A 20250-nucleotide genomic window follows, 5' to 3' on the forward strand; every position below is an offset into this window, starting at 1 on the left:
CTCTCTCTGGGATACTGGAACTCTGCTCTCTCTTGGATGCTGGGACTGCTCTCTCTTGGATACTGGCCCATGGCAAACAGGGGCTGAATCTCCTCTGAATGGGATTAATTCTGGAAAAGAGCTTCCCCTCCTGCCGGGCAGCAATCTGTGCCCAAATCCGGGAGCTGATCTCTCTGTGGAGCAGAGGCCCCAGCCCTGGGAGCAGTCCTGGGAGAAAGGGCAGGCACAGTGTGTCCTAATTCCAGAGACACCCCAGAGCTCACTGGACAAAGCCACCAGGCTGCCCGAAATACCTGCTGGGTGGGTTGGGGAAACCTGAGCTGGCTCCTGTGGATCTGTGCTGGCACAGCTATTCAACTATATGGGTTTTCTCAAAGTCTTATTATTTCAAGGGAAGGGAAAAAAAAATACCCGTGGGCAGAGCAGCCAAACAGCCTGGGAACCTGTCGGGGAGAGCTGTGAGTGCCCTGTAGGGGAGGGGAGTGTGGCAGACACTGTCCCGACATCAGCCCTGGGGTATCCCACCTGGGAATGCTCCCCTGGCTGCCTGGGAGCCCCTGCTCCTCACTGCAGCCCTTCTTTGAGCTGCTGAGACTGAGCAGTGTCAGTGCCCATCGCTCTTGGGTTCTGTGTGAACACACTTGTCTGCTCAGTCTCTCAAGTAGAGGGAGAAATCTGTAAATTCTACAGAGAAAATAACCTCTGTCCTGCTGCAGGGCAGCTTCCACACTCAAATGCCACCTCACATCCAGCCAGGCAGAGATCACAGTGTGTGTGATTGCCCAGCCTGGCTCCCTCTCCATCCCCTGCATCCCCTCCAGGAGTGTGCAAGGGGAGGAAAAGGCACAGCTCAACCCAAAGCAGTTCCAGTTCTGCTGGACTGGGGTGAACTCTGCCCCAGGGGTTTCCCCTGTCTCAGACTCCACAGCTCCACGTCCTGCTGCGTTTCCAGCTCGAGTGAGAACACAGGATCACAGAATCCCAGGCTGGTTTGGGATGGAAGGGACTTTAAAGCTGTGTGAAATCATTCCCCCTTGTCCTGTACCTCCAGGCCTTGCTCAAAATCCCTCTCCAGGTCTCTTGGAGCCCCTTAAGGCACTGGAAGGGGCTCTGAGATCTTCCTGGAGCTTTCTCTTCTCCAGGCTGAACTCCCCCAGCCTGGCTCCTTAGGGGAAGAACAGGAGGAACCTGAGTTACTTCAGAAATATTAACTCTGAAAACTTGATTTAAAAAGTGCCGAGACAAAGCAAGCAATGAAAACTACTGAAAGCAGGGAGTGAGCAGTGGAACACGAGGTAACATTAAGTATTAAAAACCCAAAAGCTCGTGTCCAGGCATGAAAAAGCTCAAGGAATGTCCTTTCAGAGTGCCCTGAGCTGCCCAGGCTGGCCGTGTCCCCAGTCTGTGACACTGTCCCTGCAGTGGCAGGAGCAGCCTGGGCAGGGATGTTTGTGCTCTGCTGTGTCCTCAGTTCCAGGCTGCTGCACACTCCCTGTGCCGGTTCCAGCTGCTCTGTGCTTGGATATTCTCATGTTTGCACGAGGAGGGAAAGAAAATTATCTGTATTTTAAATAACAGCTCAAATCCTGGAGACCTAAACTTCAGGGAGGACGGCCTGTTGCCAAGCCACCCTAATCCCAGCTTTTTCCTTCTTTTTGTTGAGCATTCCTCTAATGGAATTTGGGCTACAGCTAATGCTGATTAACATTTCCCTGTTAGTTATTGCACATAATCTCCTCTGCAGCTGTGGCAGAGCCTAGAAACGCCCCATTTATCCTCCTTCAGCCTCTGCTCCCCAAACTCTGCCAGCCAAACTGGGACTGAAAGGCTGCTCTGTTAGGGGTAGATTAATCCCTAAATGCAGGAATGTTGTCCTTTCCCTCTAATAACCTGGATAATGAGGTTGTGAGCTGATCCTGGGGTGGGAACAAGGCTCTGCTCAGGGGGCAGGAGCACAGGCTGAGCTGGACATTTCCATGATGGAGCAGTGGTAACAGCCAGCCCAGAAATAATCCAGCTAATTTTACACCTGCACTCATTCTTCCCTGCGGGGATCCAGCGCCAGAGACCAGGGCCAAAATTAGGGCAGGTTATAGACATGACCCTTAACACCACATTAAAAGTGGAAACATGCCAATGGATGCAGTGCCCTTAACTTTAATTAAAATAGATATTGTGAGGTAAGGTAGCTGAGCTTCCCTTTTGTTAACAGGAGCTGCATTGAAGGAACTGATAAATCATGGAACATGTCAAACTTGGCTTTTGCATCCTGAATAATCAATAGATTCCATGAATACAATACAGTCATAAATCAAACAGTCCTGGAAAAACAACATTCAGTTGTCATGTAACACTGAAGGTTAAAAAATCAGAGTTGAGGAAGACAATCTTTCTTCATCATTTTGGGACCCCACCCCATAAAAAAGACCACCGACCCATTTCAAAGAACAAACTCCCCATGCTTAATGGCTTTTTGGCTAATTACCATACAAAGCAGAGAATGGGATGTACCAGAGTTATGAATATACATTTGTGTTTTGGGTTTTCAATACTCCTGTGAATAAAAATACCCTGTGACCATCTGTGGATTGTGGTGTGAATTTGGGAGCAATCCCGGTGTCATAATAAACACACACTTTCTAACTTTAAACTGTTAGAGAGTCTTTGTCCTTCATAGTTGGATATTGGTATTAGATCAATACTCATATTTTTTTAATAATTCAGGAGTGGCACAGGAAGGTGCCCAGGCCCTGCAGGTGAGACAGGAAAACTTCAGTCCCCAGTGTCCCCAGGGCTGAGTGTGGAGCACAGAGAGGTGACAGAGTCCCCAAAGTAACAACTTGTAATGGTGTGCTTTTGGTTTTATCAGATTTATGTATGTATTTGTTGCTTGTTTTATGTTCTTTTTTATAAGTTGTAATGGTTTGCCCCATGTTCCACCCTCATTGGTTTCACCCCAACCACAGTGACTGGACAAGACTTCAGGTGTCTCCCCACCTGAGTTATTGATTTATTACAATGTGTGTCATTTACCTGGAGAGCCCCTGATTTGTCCTCAGTTAAACCCATCCCTGAGTTCCTCGCCCCAATAAAAGGAGTTACACTGGGGGGTTTCCCACTTTTTTTCCCTCGCTTTTCCTTGCAAATGTACTGATCTCATCTCCTCAGAGAACTGGCTGAGGCACCAGTTTGGGGTTATTCTGGTATAAGTGGGTTTTCACTCATTAAAAAATAATAATAATAATAATAAATCCCTTTTGGTGACACACACCAGTTGTTAATCCAAATTAATTTCTCTCTATCATTAATTCTCCAGGTGCGAAAAAATAGATATATTATATCTATATATATATGTATAGATATAATATATATACACATATGTATATATATAAAATATATAATGTATACACATATGTATATATATATGTATTTTTATATATATATATATAATTCCTCCTGGGAGTATCACCCTCACCAGGGCTCGAGCTTTGGGGGTGTCGGGGTCAGGGCTCCCCACACAGGTTTGGGTGTGGTGGTGATACCTGCCCTGGGCTGGGCTGCATTCCTCTCTCCCGGCATCATCGTGGACTGATGGAGCCAGGGAGGGAACAGGGGAAATGGGTATGGGATGGGGATATCCTCAATGCAGGGAGGGCACAGGGATGGGGTATCCTCAATGCAGGGAGGGCACAGGGATTGGGGTATCCTCAATGCAGGGAGGGCACAGGGATTGGGGTGTCCCCTCAATCCAGGGAAGGCACAGCTGTTTTGGGAAGCCAACAAGGGAACCCAACAATTCCTGCCTCAGGCCAGCCTGGGAGAGTTCAGCCTTTCCAGGAAGAGCTGGAAGGAGCAAAGACTCCCAGCTCCGAGGGGCAACAAAGCACCAGGTGTCCTCTCCCTGGGAACCTTGGATTGCCGGCAGGAGCCCAGGGACCTTCCCAGATAAAACAGGATCAGCAGAAGGTCCCAACAGGCCTCGGTACAAACCCTGTTCTCTGAGCACTGACAGCAAAAGGCCCTTTTCACTCTTGGAGCAGTTGGCAAAGGATAAATCCATTGTTCAGACTGGAACATGATCCTGGCTCGGGGTAATGGCCAGGATAAATAATGAGAAGTGGTTAATTAACAATGCTGAGGTGAGCAGGCAGTGATTGGAACAGCACCAGGAGCCAGAGGAGCCCCCACCTTCCCACAGAGCTCCAGCCCAGAGCTGGGCAGGGAACCCACAGTGCCCCTTCCCTGCTCCCTGCCTGCCCTGGACAGAATTTGGGGAAGGAACCCGCCTTGGAAGTGCCAGAGCTGCTCCCAGCCCTCTCCCCATTGCTCAATATTGCTTTTCCCATGGAACAGCAGATCCTGCTGCTTTTCCAAACGCCTCCTTATCCATCCCAGCCCCAGCTCAGCACAGGAGGGCACAGGGCAGGCTGGATTCCTGTGCTCACACCTTCCCCCAGCAGCCCAGCCCTTCAGCCCGTGCTGGGGACACCTGTGGGAGCCTCATCCCCTGCAGGAAAGGCTCAGTCCCAGCCCAGAGCAGCCCTGGGGCAGGATGGCTCCCACCTCCCTGTGGCTTCCTGCAGTAACATCTGTGATTTAAACCTGGTAGTTTGCCTGCAAAGAGCAGCCAAGTCACGCAATGCCTCCCAGAGATCCAAACCCCTCATTCTCTTGATCAGCCAGGCCAGAAGGCTCACAACTGATGCGAACACAAACATCAGAAAACCCACATTTGAAATTAAAAAAAGTTTATTTTGCAGATCCGTAAAAACAGCTCCGCGAAAAGACCAACATTTCCAAACACTACGAGATGAGAAATGCGTTTTTCCTATCATCAGGATATATATAAAAAAAAAAAAAAGTCACAGTCCTTCAACTACCCCCATGAAAAGCAGACATTTATGAAAACCAAACATCAAAACTTCCAACACCAAAGAGTCACTGGGGTGAGTGAGACAGTCAATAGCACCAAACACAGGTGACAACAGCCCTCGTGGGTCTGTCATTGCTATGGGATAAAGCAGGTTAAGTGAGGCCAAGCCTCCAGGGTGGGGGAGAACAGCCCTATGAGCACTGAGTTCAGACAATGACACACCAGGACAACATCCCTCCACATCCCAGCGATGCAAATATGAGCCACAAACAGCCCGGAGCTCCCCGAGCTCCCACTTGGAGCAGGACGAGGAATCCTCCCTGCTGGTGTGGCAGTTCCATTTCACACACACACACACACACACAGAGGGGTTTATTCACTCTACAGGAGGTGCAGGGCAGGAGGCAGGGTGGGCAGTGGTGCAGGGTGCCAGCCTTGCTCCAGGGGAGGAGGGGGTGGGTTTTATGGATTTTATGGATTTTACACGGCTTTGCGGTGGTACTCGGGAGGCGCCACCTCGTAGTCGCTGGCACTGAACAGGGCAGAGGAGTTCTTTGCTAAGTATCTACGAAAAAAACCAGAAAATGTTATGTTGTTTCTTGCCCAAACCCTCTGTTGGTCAGTGTTGGAGGGGTTTGAGAAGCATCAATCCCACGTATCAGCTCTGCCAAGGACTTACACAGCTCAGTCTGACAGCTCAGCCAAAAAAATCCATCCCAAAGGAGCTGCCCAGCACCTCTGAGCTCCAGGTGAGCTCCAGCATTAACAGGATGGAGCTGCTGATATTTGAGGCTCGCTCCAGGTGAGGTTCACCCCTGGCTTTAGGTGAGTTTCCACAGCTCAGCATTAACAGGATGGAGCCTTTGATATTTGAGTTTCACCCCTGGCTCCAGGTGAGGTTCACCCCTGGCTCCAGGTGAGGTTCACCCCTGGCTCCAGGTGAGGTTCACCCCTGGCTCCAGGTGAGGTTCACCCCTGGCTCCAGGTGAGGTTCACCCCTGGCTCCAGGTGAGGTCCAGCAGCTCAGCATTGACAGGATGGAGCTGTTGATATTTGAGGTTCACCCCTGGCTCCAGGTGAGCTCCAGCAGCTCAGCATTGACAGGATGGAGCTGTTGATATTTGAGGTTCAGGCAGGTGCTGTACCAAGGATTTATTTGGTCCTGCTCTGCTCAGAGGAGCAGGGACAGAGAGCAGGACAGCAGGAAACTCTGTCTGCACTAAAAGGGACCCTCAAGGGCTGGGTGAAGGGTGGCAGAACAAGGAATGGCCAAAGGTGAGGCTCCTGTGCCATTAATTCTCATGAATTCCTGGTCCCTGGGTTCACATTTCCACCTCACAGCCAGAGCTCTTCAGCACCTGCATTTACCTCAGAGTGCCCCAAAATACCAGGGCTGTCCCAGGGCAGGTTTCCCTGATCCCTGTCAGGCTCTGCTGCAGAGCCATCCTGGATATACTGAAGGTTTTCTTTCAGCTCCCAGTAACTCCTAATGATAGACCCATGGAATTATTTGGGTTGGGAGAGACCTTAAAGCTCACCTCATTTCACACTGAAGTGTTTTATTATTATCAGGATGTTTTCCTCCTAAACATCCCGTGGCTACAGGGTACCACAGAACACTAAAGCCCCTGGTGACAGTCTGTCCCAGAAATAACATTCCTAAAGTTCATCAGTTTTTTAAACGTTTTGCTCAATTGTTGTTGAGTAACTGTTGCATAATTTAATAGCTTTGCTGGGATTATCATCTGCTTTTTTTAGCAGCTATAAATAAATGCTTTGAAGCGTTTTATTTTGCAACAAGGAGCAGAGGGGACAGGGTAGAGGAGTGGAGATTAACAGAACCAGAGGAGTGGAGTCTGAGAGGCTTCACTGGGGGAAGATTTCACACACAAGTCTTAAAACAATTCACTGAGAAGGGGCAGCCTGACCTTTGTGTGTCCTGCTGGGAGCCCTCCCAAATACTCACTTTAAGAAGTCATGCAAGTAGTTCAAGAGCAAAGCCAGACTCTTCTCATCCAGGGGCGTGTAGGCCAGCATGGCTCCGATCCGCACTGCTCACAGAGGACATTGTCACAAACACTGCCAGGAGCCACTGTCAGCCCACAGCTTTACACAAAACACCCCAGGAATCTATTCCAGCATGTCCCATCCCACCCAAACCAACCAGACTTCAACAATTTATTTCCACCCCAAACCCCGCAACAGCTCTGAGCCTTTTGGAGAAATGAACAGGGAACAAACTCTCACTTCAGAGCCACTGTGAGCCCACAGCTTTACAGAAAACCAGCCCAGGAATATATTCCAGTATGTCCAATCCCACCCAAACCAACCAGACTGCAATAATTCATTTCCATCCCAAACCCTGCAACAGCTCTGTGAGCCTTTTGGAGAAACAGACAGGGAATGATCCCTCACTTCAGAGCCACTGTGAGCCCACAGCTTTACAGAAAACCAGCCCAGGAATCTATTCCAGTATGTCCAATCTCACCCAAACTTCAACAATTCATTTCCACCCCAAACCCCACAATGGCTCTGAGCCTTTTGGAGAAATGGATGGGGAATGATCCCTCATTTCAGAGCCATTGTCAGCCCACAGCTTTACACAAAAACACCCCAGGAATCTATTCCAGCATGTCCAATCTCACCCAAACCAACCAGACTTCAACAATTTATTTCCACCCCAAACCCTACAACAGCTCTGTGAGCCTTTTGGAGAAATGGATGGGGAATGATCCCTCACTTCAGAGCCACTGTCAGCCCACAGCTTTACTGGAATAGATTCCTGGGCTGGTTTTCTGTATGTCCCATCTCACCCAAACCAACCAGAATTCAACAATTCAATTCCCATCCCAAACCCCGCAAACAGCTCTGAGCCTTTTGGAGAAATGAACAGGGAATGAACCCTCATTTCAGAGCCACTGTCACAGGCTGGAGAGAGGGAAACAAGCCCTTGAATCCTTCCCCTTTATCCTCTTCAGGGGGGACTCACCAAAGAGCCTGAGGAGGTGTGGGGCCCCATAGACCTGGGACATGGGGGCGTCGGGGTGGTCCGCCAGGATCTCGGCGTACTGCGGCCTCTCGAACTTGTAGAGCAGCTGAGTGCCCAGCATGACATTGAAATACTCCTTGATCCCAGCCACCACCTCGTTGACAGCGTATTCCCTGGGGACAGAGAGATCTGCAAGGCCTGCTGAAAGCACCACCCGACCCAGGGCTGCCCCAGGGGGAGAGGATTGGCTTGGGGTGACCCTCCCAAAAATCGGGAGGGTGTTTGATTTTGTCTGGAAATTTGTCTGGAGAATTTAAAGTCTACAGACACAGGGAGGGATGGCATTCCTTGGAAAATGGGATGTTCTGAGCTGAGACAGGGTTTAGGCAAAGCAAGAGCAGCAGTTTTTAGTCATCCTGTCCAAGAGATGGGCTTGGAGCAGGCACAGGCAGCGCTGGGGACACTCAGCAGCTTTTTGCTGTCACCCAAAGCTCAGCCCAGCTCCAAAGGAAACACTGAATTAACTGCACTGAACAAGGGAACAGCCCCACAGTGTCTCAGGCACCTGCTCCCTTCCTCCCAGGCCTCTCCTGCCGGATTCCTGCAGGCTCACCCTGCCTGGACAGGATCTGACAGAGGAGCACAAGCCTCACCCCACCCTGCCAACAAATTTAGAACAAGCATCAGGGACAATTACATCAGAGGAGGTTAAAACACCCTGACAAGTCAATAATCAGCTTCCTCTTGAGTGGAAGAAAATGACTTCCCCTTTCTGTTGTCCCTTTCAAGCAGGAAAGTTTCCTGCAGAGTAAACACACCTTGTTTTGCTCAGGGCTGATTGCTGGGCTAATTACAAACAATAATTGGCTTTGCCCATCTGAGGATTTACAAGTCCTCGTGCACCTCCCTGGCCCCAAGGCCTGTGAGGGAGCCTTGGGCACTGAGCTGCTTTTCTGGGAAGTTTCTATCAGCTTCCTTCAGGAAATGGCTTTAGGGCGAGTGGGGGAGCAGAAATCTCATCCAGAAATCAGAATATGAAGTTTGGAATTAATCCCTCAGGATTTCTGAACACCACCATCACCTTGGGCTTGGGACAGGGCGTTGGACACGGGGCTGGCTCAGATTCCACAACATAATTCCAATTTTCCATGGAACCCAAGTGCAACAAGAACAGCCCAGGAGGTGTCTGAGGCTGGCAGGGAGCAGCACTCACTTGTTGTCAGTATTTCCCCTGGATTTCTTGTAGTTTGCATAATCCTCCAAGATGGAGTCCACGTTCTTCTTGGCAGGGAGGTAGAAGAGCTACAAATGCAAATCAGAATAAATGCAAGTTTGTCTTATTCTTGCAGACAGACATTTATACCTGGAAGCTGAACAGAAATCCTTTCTGGGATGGAATCAGCGGGTTAAGGTGGTACAGGTTAGGAAAGGAAACTCCTCCAAGAGTTTAGCTGGGTATTAAATAAACCTGGGCAAGCTGGGAGAGGGGAAAGTGTCCCCAGGATTGTCACAGGTACCTGTTTCTGCCTGGTGATCAAGTCCCAGTCATCCACCAGCCACGGCTTCAGCTCTTCGGGGATCTTCACCTTCACCTCCACTCTGTTCATAAAAGTTTCCTCCTGAGAAAAGCCAGGCAGGACTCATCACTCTCAGGTTCTAATTGGGAGCACAGAACTCTTGTGTTTTCACCCAAAACCCTTTGGAGGGAATGGAAAAAATACTGAAATACTCACACTTTCGACTGTTGGGTCCACACGAGCCCTTTTCTTCCTGGGAGGTTGGGGGGTCTCACTGGTGCTGCTGCCCTCCCCAATGCCTGGGGCTGTGCACAGCAGGAAAAACAAACAAAACAAAATAAAGGGGACAGTTTAGGAGGAGGATTTCAAAGCAAGGCTCAGATTTTTCTTAAATTTGGGAAATTATTTTTTTTTTTTTTTTTTTTTTTTTTTTTTTTTTTTTTTTTTTTTTTGTTTTGTTTTGTGTGGGTTTTTTTGTTTTGTTTTTGTTTTAAATATTATTTGTGTTCTGGGAGTGCCCTGTTTGAACTGCTGCACTGGCATTTACCTGAGGGAGGTTTCTGCACTAGAACCTCACCAGTTTCATATTTTTTGGGGGGAGAATTTTTAGACTCAGCAGCTCAGCTCTGCAGCTGTGTCAAATCTCCATCTCCAACATTTGACTTAGGAAATTATTTCAGCAGATCAACTTTGATTTTCAACTGCAAGAGCTCAAAATGCTGACAGACTGAAACCAGCAGATTTTGTGTGAACTTTCCCCTCCTCCTGAGCAGGGAGAGCCCCAGAGGAGCCCAGGAGGGACAGCACGAGGTGTCACTGAATTATTGGGGCAGATTGAAAGTCTTAATTCAGCTCCAAATCCTGGGAAGACCCACCCAGATGGCAAATAAAACACACTTACTTTTCTGCTTGTTCTTTTTCGTTTTCCTGCAAGAACAACAAAAAATATTGCACATATTAAAAGAGTGGTACTTAATGCAGAAAATGTTTCAAGCATTCAGCAGAGGGAGCAGATCCTCAGGGGCCTGGGCAATGTTTAGCTAAGGACACACAGAGGAAATACATCTAAATTCCATCTAACTTGGCTCCAGAGCTGTGGGACCGTGAGATCCTTCATGAACAGGTCAGAATTCACCGTTTTTTGGGCAAGTTTTGTCCTTCCCAAGTGCTCTTTGGAGAGGTTTGTAGGTGTTTTATCTCAGCCAGAATGTGGCACAAGGAAAACAGAAGTGCTGGGAATTCCCAGAAAAATCTCACTCAGCTGAATTGACTTCCAAAAAAAGACTGAAAAAAAAAAACAACCAAAAAACCCAGCAGCAGCAGAGGGAAGATTGAGGAGCACTTTGTCTATTCACTACCCATTTTCAGGCAGTTTTAGCTGGAGTTCTATTACTCATCCTCAGTTTTCTCCCTGCCAAAACCAGCCTGGATCCTCTGCTCAAAACCTGGCTGGGTAAAACTCTGCCAGCCCCACTCTGATCCCTGGGAAATCCCAAGTGATTCCTGTTCCCAGGCTCTGCACTGGGTTTATCAGGGCCAGGAAAAGGCAGAGCTCTGAGGAAAGGCTGGAGATAGGGAGAGAAAAGGGTTTGTTAAAAAGGCTTTTCTTAAACCCCACAGGGGGGAACAGGGAGTCCTTCCCAGCATTAATTCACAAATAAAAATCATGTTAACAATTGGAACCAAAGCAGAGCTTTTTAAAACTGCATTTAGATCATTTAAAACCAGATGTAATTCCCTGATTTGTCCCTCAGTGCCACATCTTCCCTCCAGAACTCTTGGTTACCCTTTCCTATTTTTCAAGCACCCATTAACTCTGACTGTTTCCTGATTTTTAGGCCCATGAAATGCAGAATAAACTCTTGGAAGCTGGAAATCAGCAGAGCCAGAATCTGCATCAAACCTGCCTTTTTTTTTTTTTTTTTTTTTTTTTTTTCTCCTGCTTTAGCTTCCAGTTATCAGATTAGTAACTATTTTAAACCCAAACTTTTGCATTTCACACATATTTCTGCTTGGTCACAGGTTGCTTTTGGAGCCAGGGGCTGAACAGGCTCAAACACAAAACACAGCACAGGGAGCAGGGGCTGAGCTCTCCCTTCCAGCACCAGAATTGCTCCCAAGGCTCCAAAAAACTCCTGGTGCTGCTTCCCATCAGCTCAAAGTTCTGGAAAGATCCAGTGCCAGGAGTCTGGAGACAGCTGGAAGTGTAACCCAGCCCAGGAAAAACAGGGCAGGAACTGGAAAGGGGCTTTAAATAACCCCCAAACAAGGCCCTGCTGCCAAATCACACCAGGACATGGCCAGGGAGCAGGGAAAAGGGGAGAGAGAGCAGGGAAAAAGGAGAAACAGGGAAAAGGGGAGAGAGAGCAGGGGAAAAGGGGGAAACAGGGAAAAGGGGGAAGAGAGCTCTTTGTGTTATATAAACCAGCAGCTCAGGTATAAAAATCACTCTGGTCAAGCCCAGAGGATCTGCCAGCAGCAGCACCCAGCCCACACTCAGACAAAGCATCTCCCTGGAAAGGAAACAGAAATCCTGCTTTTATTCCATGTAATGCTCACTTTTTATTCCAAGCACTGGAATGGATAAAAGGGGGCAGAGAGAACGGGGAAAAGAGGGAGGAGAGAGGACAGGGAAAAGGCAGAAACTGGGAAAAGGCAGAAACTGGGAAAAGAGGGGAGAGAGAAGACAGGGAAAAAGGGGAGGAGAGAGAGGGCAGGGAAAATGGGGAAACAGGGAAAAAGGTGGGAGAAGGCAGGAAAAAGGGGAAAGAGAACAGGGAAAAGGAGGGACAGAGAGAGCAGGGAAAAGGGAGAAACAGAGAAAAGGGGGAAGAGAGGGCAGGGAAAAGGAAGAAGGGAAGAGAGGGCAGGGAAAAAGGAGGAGAGAGAGGGCAGGGGAAAAGGGAGGGAGCAGGAAAAGAGGGAGAGCAGGGAAAAGGGGGGAAAACAGGGAAGAAGGAGGGTCCCAGGGGGACAGAGCTGTGCCCCAGCCTCACTCACCTCGTGGAGATGGCCGGGGTCTCCAGGCAGCACACGGTGTGAGCTCCATCCCTCCTGAAAAACCTGCACAGACAGGGCACACAGAGCTCAGCTCACACAGCCCCTCACCATCATCACTGAGCATTCCTGGGGGATAAACTGTGTTTACTGTGCCTTGGTTGGCTGAAAAATCGATTTTAGGGTATAAATTACCTTTTCCTTCAGATCCTCCAAGAGATACAAAAGGTAAATTCAAAGTTACCCTTTTAAAACAATTGTGTGAACAGTTTCTCCCCCTCCCCACCAGCAGGAATTTATGGAGCTGCAATGAGCTCAAAACGTACAAAAGTTGGATTTTGGGAAATGTAATTCTGTAAATATTCTGTGTAACACACACTCACAGCTGAGCCAAACTCACAGCCACAATCAGCTCCCTCCCACCACTCTCAGAGCAGACACTCAGGTGAGACACCCCCTTCAGCAGCCACATTAGTGCTGCTAATCATCATTTAGAGCTGTTTTAATTAGGTTTTGATGATGTTTGTTATCAGCTGAGCTGGGCTGGGCTTTGTCTGACCCCACATGAGGACAGGGAGGGGCTGGTCCTGAGCTGGAATAACTCAGCAGATCAAGGGAGATCCAGGAGGATCCAGAGGGGATCCAGAGGAGTGATCCAGCAGATCCAGGGGGGATCCAGGAGGTCCAGGGGGGATCCAGGAGGGTTCCAGCAGATCCAAGAGGATCCAGGGGGGTCCCAGCAGGTCCAGGGGGGATTCAGGGGAGGATCCAGGAGGCTCCAGGGAGGATCCAGGAGGGTCCCAGCAGATCCAAGAGGATCCAGGGGGGTTCCAGCAGATCCAGGGGGGATCCAGGAGGTCCAGGGGGATCCAGGAGGGTTCCAGCAGATCCAAGAGGATCCAGGAGGGTCCCAGCAGGTCCGGGGGGGATCCAGGGGGGGTCCAGCAGATCCAGGGGGGGATCCAGGGGGGTCCCAGCAGATCCAGGGGGGATCCAGGGGGGGTCCAGCAGATCCAGGGGGAAATCTAGGGGGGTCCCAGCAGATCCAGGAGGGTCCCAGCAGATCCAGGGGGGATCCAGGGGGGTCTCAGCAGATCCAGGGGTACCCAGCAGATCCAGGGGGTCCAGAGGGGATCCCCTGGCTCCCCATCCCCAGAGCAGAGCCAGCTCCAGCCCTGGATCCTGCCCCAGCCCCCTGTCCCCATTCCTCAAAGGCACAATCCACACCTCACACCAAACCTCCCCTGGATGAGGCACAGAACCCCAGGCTGCTGCCAAATCCACTCCTGAAGGGCTGATGGCACTTCAGCAGCTTCCCTTGTGAAGGCCAGAATCACAAATGAAATCAGGGATTAAAACATCTCATTAACAAGGGCCACGTCCATCATTAAAGGGAAATCCTGCCCAAAATTTCCTGAGCAGAAAATCCACCATAAAATCTGCCCTGAAACACCAGAAGGATGGAGTGAAGGAAACCTGACAGTCACAATTTGTTTCTGGCCTCTCAGGATGCAAACCCATTTTTTTAATTGTGTATTTTTATTGGTTTGGTTTTGTCAGAACCAGCCAAAAAAGGCTCTTTTAAAGGTTCTGATAAATGGCAGAAGGCAAAGAATTGTGAGGGGTTTATTCCAGAGCACTGAAAATTAAATATATATATATATATATATTATATATATATTATAATATATAATATATTATATAATATATTATATAATATATTATATATTATAATATATAATATATTATATAATATATTATATAATATATTATATATTATTATATTATATAATATAATATATATATAATATTATAATATATATATTATATAGATCCACCAGCATTAGGAGGAAGCACCACTTTTGGAGTGTGTCAGGTCACCAAAAACAGAGTGCAAAAAAAAAAAAAAAATGCAGAATGTGTCTACCCAGCACCTCAATTCAACTCTGCACCACCCAAAAGGCATTTTCAATGAAATACTTGAACTTTTGGGTGCCATCCAACTGCTTTTTGCACAGGAAAAAAAACCTGCATTTTCTCCTGTGCCACCAGAAATGAGCTGCAGAGCCAATTAAAAATCAAACTGATGAGTCAAATTTTGGGAGGTGTTTTGTGCAGGGGTTTAAATAAAAAAAGAATCTTACACTTCAACATTCTTCTGCTGCAGACCAGAAGTCTTCTTGCCTGGAGCAGCTCCTCTCATCTTCCCCTCTGCATATTGTTCCCTTTAAAGAGATCACATTCAGGAATAAGGTGGTGATGGGGGAAAAAAAATCTCCTTTTATTTTGGTTTCAAACTCAGTGATTTTCCCCTGATAACTCTGGATTAAACAAATATTTTTGTGTTAAACAAATATTCCTTTCTGCCCCCTCACTACTCACTGGTTGGCTTTCTGGAGTTCTTTTTGTTTCTGCAGGTTGGTGTCCACGTATTTGAGCACTCTGCTTTCTGGAACCCATTCATCCCAGCTGCAAAAAAAACAAAACAAAACAAAACAAAAGCAGAGAGATGATGAATAAATCATCCCACGATTGCCTCCTACACACAGCAGTCAATTAAAAGCTTCAGAGAATTCAGGACTGAATTTTGCTCTGTGTTAAGTCATGGAGTGGCAAAATGATGAAATATTTCCCAGTGACAGGAGCTGGAATGATTTCTCCCCCCTCTGTCATTTCCAGCTTCCCAAAATTTAAAAGATGGGCAATTTTAGGAGGGGGAGAACAGCATTTAATTCAAAAAGAAGCATCACAGGATTAAAAAAAATAAAAAAAATATTCCAAAAAAAAAAAAAAAATATATTCCATGCTTACAAAATGATGGGATATCTGTAGCCATGGTGTATTATGTAGATAAAGTTTCCTTTATTTATCCCAACATTTTAGAGGTTAATAAATTCAGCAAGAAGATTTCTAAATTCATAAGGATCTCCTTACTGCAAGGAGAAGAGCTCTGATTCCTGTCTGTGAAGGAAACCAAGGTGGAATGAATATTTGCAGAACCTGAAGTGACCCATTTAAGAGAACAGGTCTTGGGGAAATTTGCCATCACCAGCAGGAATTTCCACTCCAACACTCCAGAGGGGCTCAGCTGAGCAATCTGACAAATAAAACACACTAAAAGTGGCCAAGATAACATGAAATTCATCAGTTAAAGCTCTTTATGAAGAGCTCTGGGCTGTTTTTCCAGCCTTGGAGCATCATTGTGGCCAAAACAGGATTTCAGAGGGTGGAGAAAAGGCAAGAGCAGCATCTCCAAACTGCAGAGAAACATTTCCAGCTGAGTTTTTTTTGCTCAGCTCTTTCAGCCACTCCTGCCTGTCTTTTCTGCCTTTCTGACTGTTGATATTAGAAAAACAACCCCAAGTCAAGCCCTTCCAGCTGCAGGGGCTGTGCTGCCCTGGCTCTGGCAGCAGTGACACTTTTAATCTCCTCAGTTGGAAGTTTGGGGGCAGAAATAAAAACTCAACCAGCAAAAGGAAGAAAATCAGGGTCAGGACTCCACTCCTGGTCCCCTCCATGGCACAAAGAGGGGAAGGAAAGGCCAGGTTGGTGCTGTCTCAGAGAGAGGAGCCACCTCAGGCAGGATGTAATTAAAAGTCACATCCAAAATACGAGGTTTGGCTTTTAGTCACATCACTCAGATCAAGGCTGCTGTGAGTAAGAGTGCTCAGCACTGAAATGAGACCAAAGCAAACAGGAAACTGCTCTCTCAGGCTTTCTGGGGCTGAAGAGATGAGGTTTTTAATCACTTAGAAAAAAAAATACAAAACAAACTCCACTTTTCCTGAATTCAAACCGAGAGGTAGAAAACAGCTCTAAAAAAAAGGGAGAAAAAATTAAAACAACCTTGTGGAGGTTTCCACCTTTAATAGGATCAAAATTGATCTCCCAGAGGTGCCTGTGGGCCTGAGCCATCCCTCACCTGGAACTCTGCCAGCCTTGCAGGAGGGGAAAAATATCTGTGAGTTTATTTTAATGTGAGACTGGAGCACAGGCTACACCTGCAGCCTGAACCCAAAATCCCCTGCCAAACCCAGGGGGAGAAACAAATCCAGGGGATCTCAGTGGTTCTGCCCCTCCCAAAGCACAACAAGGAAGTTTTCAGAGTTTTCTGCCAGGGAGGAATTCCAGCCTTTCCCACCCTGAAGCACCAGAACATTCCAGAGCATTCCCAGCCAGCCCTGCAGGAAATGGGCACTTTGGAAATGTTCTCTGTGTTTTATATAAAACCAGCAGCTCAGGTATAAAAATCACTGTGGTGAAGCCCAGAGGATCTGCCAGCCCACACTCAGACAAAGAAAGGAAAGAGAAATCCTGCTTTTATCCCATGCAATACTCACTTTTTATTCCAACCACTGTAGTGGATAAAGTATTTCACTTGCTTGTCCTTGATGGCAACCTTTACACACTGCAACAGAGAAGGAAAGTCAGTCAGGCCCAGGGAAAAACGAGGAGATCTCAGGGAGTTTTGCTGAGTTTTCCCTGAACAAATCAAATCCACCAACTCAACACTTGCTGCAATAAGTTCAGGCCCTGCTCTGGAGGTGCTGAGATTGAGCTGCCCTGAGCAGTGACAGAATGAGGCAAAACCTGCAGGGCTCCACATTTCAGCCTCTTTTAAGAGGAGTTTTTCTTCCACTGAAGTAAAAATGACTCCCAGAAGTTATAATTGGTATTTTCTTGGCACCTCCAAGAGTCTGAGAGGGCAGAACCTTTGGCTGGACAACATTTCCTCAAGACCACACTGTGCTGTGCCCACTTCAACTCCAAAATATTGTCAGAGAGGAACCTCCTGTTTCAGGGAACATCTGTAAAACATCTGGAATTTAAACCCAGGCTCAGGTGGATTTGCAGCCAGGACTAAGATTCTCCTGCTGGATGCAGTTCTGAGAGTCTGGAGTTAAATCCACACACAGCCTGTGCCCGTCTCTGCTCATTTTGGAGAATAAAGGGGCTAAAGGTGACTCAAACACAGCAAAATGTTTTTCCTGCTGCAGGTCAGGAGGGCCTGAAGTGACTCTCCTTTAGCTCTGCACAAACAGCTCCTGTTTTCCCTCCCAAAGAGCTGCCCTGAGCACCTTGTTGTGCTCTGGGACACCAGGGATGTGCTCAGGAACAAACCACGGGGGAAAAAACACATCAAAGGAGCAGGAAGAAAGGCAGGGTTGTTATTCATCACGACTGGCAAAGCAGCTTTTAAAATTAAACCCCTTTAAAATAAACAAAGGCGAAGCTTTTTGGAAATTAAACTTCTGAGTTCGTTGTGACAGGGCAGGAGCTGAGAAGGATGAACTCAGCACAAAGAGCCAGGGAAATTCCTCTGGTGAGCTGGGAAAGCCCTCCCAGCACTCAGCAGACAGAAATTCCCAACAGAAAAAATGGGATTTGTCACATATTCCCAACAGAAAGTGGGGATTTGTCACACATTCCCAAGAGAAAATGGGAATTGTCACATATTCCCAATACAAAGTGGGGAATTGTCACACGTTCCCAAGAGAAAATGGGAATTGTCACATATTCCCAACAGAAAGTGGGGAATTGTCACATATTCCCAACAGAAAATGGGAATTGTCACAAATTCCCAATAGAAAATGGGAATTGTCACATATTCCCAAGAGAAAATGGGAATTGTCACACGTTCCCAATAGAAAATGGGGAATTGTCACACGTTCCCAACAGAAAATGGGAATTGTCACATCCCCAACAGGCTCCTCCTCGTGCTGCAGAGGGGAAGGAGCAGAGCAGGAATCCTGAGGTGGGAATGGTCTGGCACAGCCCAAACCCTCCCATGGGCTGCTCTGGGTGTGATTTCAGCATCACAACAACTCCTTCTCCTGCAGAGAGGAGCTGAGTGCTGGTCCTGCCTCCCTGTGCTCCCTGACACCAAATCCTGAAGGATTTAAACCCCTCTCTGAGGTGCCCCAGGAATTTCTGTGAACCTTCCAACCCACACAGCCTCAGGAGTCTTTTCTTTCCCTTTCAGAGGGAGTGGGAAACCAGAGCTGTGCCTGCACTGACAGAGCAGCAGGGACACAAATCTGCAGGGGAGGCTCCTGGGGTTAAAAAGCCACAACTGGGGGAGCAGGACTGGCACTGCCACCTCCTTTGTCACTGCAGTGCAGCTTCCCCTGGGCACTGAGGGACCTCCAGGGGCAGCTCAGGCAGCAAATTCTGCAGGCACAAAGTGTCCTGGGGTATTTCCAGTTTTCTGGGGTATTCCCAGTGCTCTGGGGTGTTCTAACAGCTCCTGGGAGCTCCCCAGAATAGCTGAGATTGTTCTGGAATAAGAACTCCAGGGTTTCAAACTGATTCCAGGCAGGTTTTTGTTCATTTTAGTTCCAGTTCTCGGTCCATTCTAGAGGCACAGCGGACAAAAGCAGGTCCTTGTTCTCCTGACACCCACCTTGGCTTCGTAGAGGAGAGGTCCATGGAAACACAGCACTCGTTCACCTGCAGGGGAAGAGCAGAGAAACAGCTCAGAGCTCCCTTTCCATCACTTGTGTCAGCAGGAACTGCCCTGAGCCAGCCCAGGGAGCTGCTCCAGGGCAGGGAATGGCTGGAAAAGCAAATTCCCTCTCCCACCTGAGGGGAGCAGAGCTCTGCCCCAAAGCTGTGCAGAGAGAGATGCCCACAACTAGTGAGGAAATATTTATTAAAAAAAAATTATATTTATTTTTATTTATCTGATTTATATATCTTATTTTATTTTATATTTTATTTATCTTATTTATAGCTCTTATTTTATCTTATATAATTTTTATCTTATTTAAAGATTTTATCTTATCTTATTTTTTTATTTATCTTATTTAAAGATCTTATTTTATCTTATCTTATATTTTATTTATCTCATTTATAGATCTTATTTTATCTTATCTTATTTTTTATTTATCTTATTTATAGATCTTATTATTTTATCTTATTTTTATTTATCTTATTTAAAGATCTTACTTTATCTTATTTTTTATTTATCTTATTTATAGACCTTATTTTATTTTGTTTCTTATTTATATTCCTCTCAACCACAACCATTACCTAAAAATCAAAACACACACAGAAAAACCCTCCTAAAAAAACAAGCCCAGCCCATCTCTGTTACAGATGTGGATTCCAGCTGTGCCCCCACAAATCCTGCACCAGGTTCCTTTTTGGGGGGACAATAAATAACAACCATCTCCCAAAACGCATTAAAACCCTCAAAAAACACCCTGACAAATCGGAGGGACGATTCCAGCAGCTTTAATTAAATTTAATTAAAGGAAAATTAAGGATATTTGGAATAACGGGGTGGGAAAGGGCCTGCTCTTTATGGGGAGGAAAGAAAGGGACAAAGATTGCAGAAATTCCGCTTTTCCCACCTATTGGCACCTGGTGGGGGCAGAGAAGGGAAAAATCAGAGGCGAATCCCCCCAGAGCTGCAGCTCCAGCAGGGCCAGCACTGAACCCCCAGGCCCAGGACCCCCCGGAACCCCAAAAAACCCCCCAAACCCGCCCTGCCCGGAGCCCCCCAGCCCTGTCCTCGCTCACCCTCCTGGAATTTGGGTTTGGGGTCCTGCTTGGGCGCCATTTATGAGCGCCGGAGGCTCCTGGGCCGCTCCCCGCGGGGCCCCGGCGCTGCCCGGCCCGGCCCGGCCCCAGCGCGCAGCCGCGTTCCGGGGCATGCCGGGATTTGGAGTCCGGGGGCTCCCCGGCCCCACTGCGCAGGCGCATTCCGGGGCATGCCGGGATTTAGAGTCTGAAGACTCCGGGTGCCACTGCGCAGGCGCGTCCCGGGGCATGCCGGGATTTGGAGTCTGAAGACTCCGGGTGCCACTGCGCAGGCGCGTCCCGGGGAATGCCGGGATTTGGAGTCTGAGGGCTCTCCGCGCTTTTCCGGC

General features: G+C 47.7%; 1 protein-coding gene and 1 long non-coding RNA gene across 2 annotated transcripts; one reads left to right on the plus strand and one right to left on the minus strand.

Moving 5' to 3' along the window:
• Window positions 1–4731: 4731 nt before the first annotated feature.
• MORF4L1 (mortality factor 4 like 1) lies at window positions 4732–20010 on the minus strand. The gene is made up of 13 exons (XM_083871309.1): window positions 19901–20010; window positions 18780–18826; window positions 16717–16784; window positions 14759–14845; window positions 14521–14601; window positions 12380–12442; window positions 10281–10306; window positions 9596–9684; window positions 9380–9481; window positions 9076–9164; window positions 7863–8035; window positions 6840–6924; window positions 4732–5438 (listed from the first exon to the last, which is right to left on the minus strand). The coding sequence occupies exons 1-13, from the start codon at window positions 19938–19940 to the stop codon at window positions 5354–5356; spliced, it is 1035 nt and encodes a 344-aa protein (XP_083727435.1). The 5' UTR covers window positions 19941–20010; the 3' UTR covers window positions 4732–5353.
• Window positions 5688–6813, plus strand: LOC310914851. The gene is made up of 3 exons (XR_014591109.1): window positions 5688–5771; window positions 5932–5999; window positions 6051–6813. It is a non-coding gene; the product is annotated as an uncharacterized lncRNA (long non-coding RNA).
• Window positions 20011–20250: the final 240 nt, after the last annotated feature.

This window comes from Zosterops lateralis (genome assembly GCF_965231275.1).
Source record: "Zosterops lateralis genome assembly, chromosome: 13".
NCBI lineage: Eukaryota > Metazoa > Chordata > Aves > Passeriformes > Zosteropidae > Zosterops > Zosterops lateralis.